Source organism: Lupinus angustifolius, unplaced genomic scaffold (assembly GCF_001865875.1).
Source record: "Lupinus angustifolius cultivar Tanjil unplaced genomic scaffold, LupAngTanjil_v1.0 Scaffold_121_19, whole genome shotgun sequence".
NCBI classification, from domain to species: domain Eukaryota; kingdom Viridiplantae; phylum Streptophyta; class Magnoliopsida; order Fabales; family Fabaceae; genus Lupinus; species Lupinus angustifolius.
In genome coordinates this window covers 23,470-31,255 of record NW_017725071.1, presented here as the reverse complement: position 1 = coordinate 31,255, position 7,786 = coordinate 23,470, and the positions used below count along the sequence as shown (strand labels likewise).

At 31.0% G+C, this 7,786-nt stretch overlaps 1 protein-coding gene across 1 annotated transcript; it reads left to right on the top strand.

The window, feature by feature from the left end:
- The first annotated feature begins 416 nt into the window (after nucleotides 1-416).
- LOC109339952 (succinate--CoA ligase [ADP-forming] subunit beta, mitochondrial) lies at nucleotides 417-5,193 on the top strand. The gene is made up of 12 exons (XM_019577509.1): nucleotides 417-612; nucleotides 751-861; nucleotides 1,243-1,354; nucleotides 1,579-1,643; nucleotides 2,585-2,662; nucleotides 2,828-2,902; nucleotides 3,001-3,153; nucleotides 3,240-3,374; nucleotides 3,696-3,860; nucleotides 4,102-4,224; nucleotides 4,722-4,793; nucleotides 4,890-5,193. Exons 1-12 carry the CDS (start codon nucleotides 511-513, stop codon nucleotides 4,962-4,964), a joined length of 1,266 nt encoding a protein of 421 aa, XP_019433054.1. The 5' UTR covers nucleotides 417-510; the 3' UTR covers nucleotides 4,965-5,193.
- Nucleotides 5,194-7,786: the final 2,593 nt, after the last annotated feature.

Here is a 7,786-nt window from a genome sequence, read left to right as displayed (position 1 = left end):
AATGTGAGAATAAATATTTATCAATATTTAATATAGTAATTCTTATAACAAGATAATAATAATAATAATTAAATAAAGAAGGTAGATGATGAAGTAACAATACCTTATAAAACTCATAAAAATAAAGGAATAAAGTACTTTTAGATATAATGATATAAATTATCTCCTTACAATTATTAAAATCATAATATATGTTATATTTAATCATTTTTTATAAAAATATTTTTAAAATAAAAAAATAGTAAACAAATCATACTTCTACTACTTGGAGGAGATAAATTATTATAATATGATGATAATTTGTTCTCTAAAAATAATATGAGAATATACATTTTTTTTCTCTTAATAAAATAAAATATGGAAGAAAATTAAAATGGAGAATAGATCCTAGGGTGAGTAAGGGAAAGTTTGCGTGAGGTGAGTTAGTTTTATATGCGCAGAGCATAAAGAATCTCAACATTATAATCAATCAATCAATCAGCGTTAGATCTCCAATTTCTGCATAACAACATGGTGAGAGGATTGCTCAAAAACCTTGCCTCTCGCTCTCTCTCCGTCGCCGGCAAATGGCAACACCACCAACTCCGCCGCCTCAACATCCACGAGTACCAGGTTTCTCCCTCCTTCCCGATTTCATTACAAACTCAATTTCAACCTTCACCGATTCCTTATTTTAATTGATGAATTTGGTGTTTCTGGAAATATTATAATTGATTATTTTGTTGAATCGTTTTTTGTTTTTCCTATCAGGGAGCTGAGTTGATGAGCAAATACGGAGTCAATGTTCCAAAAGGTATCGCTGTTTCCTCTGTCGAAGAAGCCAAAAATGCCATCAATCAAGTTTTCCCTAATGAAAATGAGGTATTATTATCTACTATCATAATATACCTTCATCGTTGTAAAGTGCACACTGTGAATGTGTTTTTTTATTGATCGACAAAATGTTTTAAATTGCGGTCACAGTTAGATTTAATGTCGGTGTGTTTACTGAAATTGGGCAGATGCATCCATAATTGTGGTTGCGATGTCATTACTGATACTTTGGAACCACAATATTGCTACCCAATTGCCATTGTGGATTGCAATTTAAGACACTGATCCATTGTATAAGAAATCAAAACCTTAGAACTGTGGTTTTCGGCTTTTCACCTCGGTAAAATGTTTAAAAAATGTAGTAATTAGTACAGAATATTGCTTGCCGTGGTGGCATTGCCAAGTAATGTAACTGGGATTATTGTGCAGTTGGTGATTAAGAGTCAAATTTTAGCTGGTGGACGAGGCTTGGGTACTTTTAAGAGTGGTCTCAAGGGAGGAGTGCATATTGTTAAGACTGAACAGATTGAAGACATAGCTGGTAATGCATTTGCCCTTAGTTATTTCCTCAAGTTTTGATTTATCCTGTTCTTAATTTAATTTTGATTCATATTGCCTTTAATATAAGACTCTATCAATACACATCACATTCTTGAGACAGCGATGTATTATATTTACCTGTTCAATTTGAGTCCATAGAGGGTATAATGCTCAATGTGCTAAATTGTTATTTTGTCGTTGTCATCATTGTTATTGTTATTTCAGGGAAGATGCTTGGGCAGATACTTGTTACCAAACAAACTGGTCCTCAGGGAAAACTTGTTAGCAAGGTATGAAATGGTTCAATTATTTTATGTACACATTTTTAGTTCGCAATTTTGCATTCATGTACCAGCAATTGATATTTGGTTAGTCAATGGCAATGCAATAACATCAGCCTTCACTGATAATCAACGTTTGAGGAGTATTATCTGCTTTCTTCACGGAATTTTTTTGCTTCTCGAGCCCATTGTATGTTTCTCATGTATAAATGTATGCTTGGAGGATAATTTGATGCTTCCTATTGATACTTAAATTTAGTTATTGTACAGAACTGGCTAGACTGGTTCGACTGCTAAAATCTACCAGACCATCTAGCTCTATTACTGAATTAATTTGAACATATGAAACAGTGGTGGCTGGCAGTTTAATTGGCTACTTATAATAGACCATCTGGCTCTAATAATATTTTATGAATTGAGTGGTATGACTTCGATTATAAGTAGCACTTCTACCAAGTTATAATCTAAGTCATAAACTTATAACCACTTGTGCTACTTATAAAAAATATAACAACTTGTGCTACTTATAAAAAAAGTAAAAACTTGTGCTTCTCATAAAAAATAACAACTTGTGTCATTCTGTATCAATCAATTGTATAGTCTACATATACTTCCGTTGGATTTTATTGGCTTGTTGTATTGATAATGCAAGCAAAGCTTCATGTCAATATTGGAGATTGCTAGTGCTTTATGTAATGGCTCATGATTACACAATTCTTAAAACTATAAAATATCATTTTACATTTTATTGGTGAAATGACAATTACTGATCAAGTGATACAAAATTTGGTGAGTGTGACCTACACAGCCAGAGCTGCTACTTTGTTTTAGATTGATAGCATTCAATGTATTTATGTAAATCATATGCGGAAGATGGACATATTGCCTGCATATTTGCTTGTCTAAATGTCTAGTTGACTGTATGACATCAAATTTGTCTATTTTTACAGGTTTACTTGTGTCAAAAGCTGTCACTTGTGAATGAGATGTACTTCGCTATAACTCTGGATCGTAAGACTGCTGGTCCAGTAAGTTTCCTATTTCAGTATATTATCTTTAATTTGCTTTATATGCCTAGTTAAGCTTGGGTTACTTCTATATCATGTGCAATGGATGGGTTCCCCTCTTAATTTAATTTCTTTAAATTAACCAATTATTTATATTACAATGCTTTTCTTTTTATGATTTTGCAGCTTATTATTGCTTGTAGCAAGGGAGGAACCAGCATTGAAGACCTCGCAGAGAAATTCCCTGACATGATTATAAAGGTATGTTATTGTGAGCATTTCTCATGATATTTGAATTCTTCCACCCAAGCAATATCTTTTTTCTTCAAGAGACCTGATGCATTCCTTCTTTCTAGTAGGTACCTATTGATGTTTTCAAAGGAATTACTGATGAAGATGCTGCAAAGGTTGTTGATGGTTTAGCTCCCAAAGGGGCAGATAGAAATCAATCAATTGAGCAAGTGAAAAATTTGTATAAACTTTTTTCTGAATCTGACTGCACTCTTCTGGAAGTAAGCATCTGCTATTCTGAGTCTGCACTTCCTACATATTTATCATATGATGAATGTCTAAAGTGAATGTTGATTCTCTTGAACAGATCAATCCCATTGCAGAGACTGCTGATAACCAATTGGTGGCTGCTGATGCTAAGTTGAATTTTGATGATAATGCTGCATATCGCCAAAAAGAGATATTCACTCTCCGAGATACAACACAAGAGGATCCTCGAGAGGTGGACTTACTTTTTGTGTTATTTACTAGGGATTTGAACATGAGCACTAAACCCACCCCACCACATCCCACCCTTACAACTTGAGGAGCACAGTACTCACACACATTTCCTTTACTGTCCGATGCTTTTGATATGTTTTTTATATTTGATTGTACTTGGAGCTTGCACTTATGATGTAATTATGGAGTGAAATTGAGTTTTTATGTTGCAATGCCAGTTTTAACATGACCTATTCGTGACTCATTATTAAGCTCTATATTCTAAGTTTTTCATTTTCGCTGGGTATCTGTAACATTATTTGTACCTTTTATCTTTGAACAGGTGGCTGCTGCAAAGGCAGATTTGAATTATATTGGGTTAGACGGAGAAATTGGCTGCATGGTGAATGGAGCAGGGCTAGCAATGGCCACAATGGACATAATTAAATTGCATGGGGGTACTCCTGCCAATTTTCTGGATGTAGGTGGGAATGCCTCTGAGGGCCAGGTAATATTTTAAAGTCAGGATTGCTCTCACTGTGGTGATGGTCATAGCTCCACTATTATATCAAAATAATTGCTCTTATTTTATCCTATTATCAGATCAATATGTAATGTGCTGGTGCATTTACCCAAGCAAATTATATCAGTCAAATATGGTGTAGTTCATGCTAGATATATTATTTACCTTGAATGATCTCCATCTTACAACGTTTTTGTTCTTTTTTCTTTGGAATTATATAAATCAGGTGGTTGAAGCATTTAAAATATTGACTGCCGATGACAAAGTTAAGGCAATTTTGGTTAACATTTTTGGTGGTATTATGAAGTGTGATGTTATCGCAAGCGGAATAGTGAATGCTGCAAAGCAGGTTAGTGAAGTCATGCCTTCTTTACCAAACCCAAAATTAAAATTATGCCGTTAAAATTTAATTTACTCTTTGGCCTACCAGAAGATTGAGAAAACATGGGTATCTCTCCTTGCATATTAATATGTTTTTAATCTTCATTAGCAGTTCTAGATAATGGCTGTGTTTGGAACTATTTAATATTAGAAGACTCAACTAAATCAAGATTTTTATTTTTTGGTACAGAAAATGTAGATTCTTCATATTTTAGATGTCTTAATAAGATTTAATATAATCGTTTGACTACTGTTTTAATCTGTAATGTGGAATTGATTTTTTGTAGTTGCATTTTTTTGGAATAAATTATATATAAAGGAGTGAGATATATAGAACTAATATTATTGTTCTCATCCCTCTTTTGATTTTTTTAATTGAAAAAGAATTTGGATTGAACACATCCACTTCTATGTTATCCGGATCTTATTTTAATAGCAATAACATCTATTGGCATTAATGTCAAGGTTGACCTGAAAGTGCCTGTGGTAGTTCGTCTCGAAGGCACCAATGTTGATCAAGGAAAAAGAATTTTGAAGGTAAATTCTTGATTTATAGATAAACAGAAACTATCCAATTAACAAAGGAATCAAGAATGTTTCGAATGCTTATTATGTTCATTAATGGTTCAACAGGAAAGTGGTCTGGCATTAATAACAGCTGAAGATTTGGATGATGCTGCTCAGAAAGCAGTGAAAGCATACAAATGAAGGGTTACTTTTTGTTCAGTTAAAATAATCAGTTTTAGTTAAAACATTATTCTTTGTGTTAACTTGTTGAGGTGAAGGAAATTGATGCCACAAAACTTGTCATTGAAAATGTTGTGGTTTTATCAAACCATTTCCAATAAGCTAGTGCTACCCACAATGTAGTTTATTTGGATTGATGCATGAGGTTGCTATTTGGCTTCTCTTTCAATTCAAGATACCAATCCCTTTATGGGGTTTAAACACTTATTTATGTTGGACATGGTGGTTCATTAATATGGAGATTTTCAATTTTGAGTATGTTTAGTTGGTAGTTTAATATCAAGTTTTCATATTGAACTCTAGTTTTCCTATTTTTTTATGGAAGAGCTGTATTATAATTTCTAACCAGGGTTGGCAAGGACATAGTATAAGACTCAAGTGAAAATTAAATCTACATTTTGAAGGGGGTACTTCTATTAATGTTCAAGGTTTGTAATGGGTAAATTTATTCACTTAAGTGGAGAGAGATTGTGCAATCGATGTCAACCTTCATTTTTTAATGGTCAGCAATTAGTGTGTTCATTGGTGATGATTTTATTTGTTCTGAAATAATCTTGATAAAGGTTTAAACATGCTCTTGTTCATTCAAAAGTTAAAATATTTAAATTTTGGATTTAGTCATTATAGTTATTTTTGTTGTTGTTTTAATAATCTAAAATTTTGATTTTAATCGATGTTGATTGAAGATGTGACTAATTGTGCTGTTGATATGATATAATTAGAGTATGGTTAAAACTAAGAATAATACTTTTGGAAATAAAATAAATTTGTTCATATTTTCAAGATTAAAAAACATTTTTTTGAGGTTTACAGATAGGATAATGGTTGAAAAAATCTACAGAATCCTGATACATAGAATAATATTTTTTTGTTACAACCAAGCATCCCTCAACCAATTGATAAGGAGCTAAATTTTTTTCGGGATAAAAATTATCTCTCATAATAAGTGTTATTCATAGGAATTGAACATTTGATTTTTTATCATCCTGGAGATCTAGCAAGATTTTATATCACTAAATTAATATATTGTCAATTGATACATAGTATAGATCACATAGATGTGATGATGCAAGTTATTTTGAAAGTTTAAAATACAATACACAGAGACATCAACTAAACTTATATAAAAATATATATTTGATATATATTAAGAATATATTTAAAAATTATTAGTCATTTCTCATTAATACAAAACTTGATGATTACTATTTGAAAAAAACTCATGATCATAATAAAGAGTATAAATTTAGCCTACAAATCAAAAGTATAGTAATATGTCATTGTGCAGTGCTAAGGATATCATATATAGGGAAATAATTATTTTGGCCTTCTAAAAATGATTATTTCCATATATGATGTCTTTAGCATTAAACAATGACATGGTACTATACTTTTGAATTGTAGGCTAAATTTATACTCTTTACTATGATCATGAGTTTTGTCGAATTGATTAGGGTAGAGTTATTAACACAAGATAATTTATCGAATAAAAAATACTTTAAAAATTTATGCTCTTTATTATGATCATGAGTTTTGTCAAAAAAAAATTGGGTTTTATCTTAGATTTTAATACACAATAATTCAAATGTAATTGATATTGTCTATAAGACCTTATGACACTATATTCAAGTATACCCCCTCTCTTAAAGATTTTTGTCAAAACATTTTTTCATCTTCAATATTTAATTCTCTAATTATTGTTGAATACAGAAGGCAGAAAAGAAAATCTAAGATTTTCCAAAACAAAAACTTGAACTACTCTATGGTTAAGAGAAAAGCCTAACCTAAAAACTATGCTCATAAAACATAACAAATTCATTTGTAATAATTATAATAAAAGAAGAATGTCTCTAGGTACTGTTATTATAAAGATTGATGTATACCTAATACATCATCTACACTTTATTTGTAATATTTTATGAAGAGTCAATCATGATTAAACATGAATCGTGAATGATAATACAATGACAATGTATAAAACTCATACACCGTTATACACCCCTCAATCCCTTCATCCTCTCGATCAAAATGACAATAATCTTTAATTCATGAATACAACTCCTTCCTTCTTCTTTTTTTGTTGCCAAATTTCTCTTTATTTTAACTTCCATGATTGGTTTTGGTGACAATTTTGCTCTTTAATATGGACAAACATAAAATTATAGTACTTTTTCCTTTATTTATCAACTAAAGTATATATGAAGATTGCCCCAAATAACAATTTTGGAGTTGTTATTTCTAAAACAATATCAACTATCAAGTCTTTACCTCATAAGGTGTTATATAAATTAAAAGATGTTGTAATCTTCTATCCTATGATATGAATCATTTCTAAAGGCTAACTATTATATAGATACACTTCTCTTCCTATATGTGCTATAATCACCATTGAGAAACAAACAATGGAATACTAATATTCCAGTTATTTTCCTTCCATGAAATTAGGAATCAGCAACATCCATGCACCTATGTTGTATATTCATGTGGACATCATTCATTGTAAAAAATGACCTGTTAAAAAAGACTTACTAAATTTATCCAACACCTTCAAAATTCTTTCAATTACTTCTCATTGTCACACCTAAAATTTCGACCAACTTCTGGTTTTGATTTGACTTGTAGAATCAAGAAGCAAATAATTGCCATAAGAGTCAATGAAATTAAAGATGGCTATGCTTTAAACATAATTTTTATTGTTACATTCAATCCCTTTTCTCATCATTTCCACCTCTACGATACATTTATCAAAAACTGCTTCTAGATTTTGATCCATTATTTTTCTC

Bases quoted from the DNA above. Each gene is read 5' to 3' on its own strand.
- LOC109339952 (XM_019577509.1), top strand. From the start codon at position 511: ATGGTGAGAGGATTGCTCAAAAACCTTGCCTCTCGCTCTCTCTCCGTC. The intron at 1,644-2,584 runs GTATGAAATGGT...CTATTTTTACAG, and splicing joins AGGGAAAACTTGTTAGCAAG to GTTTACTTGTGTCAAAAGCT. The intron at 4,225-4,721 runs GTTAGTGAAGTC...ATTAATGTCAAG, and splicing joins TAGTGAATGCTGCAAAGCAG to GTTGACCTGAAAGTGCCTGT.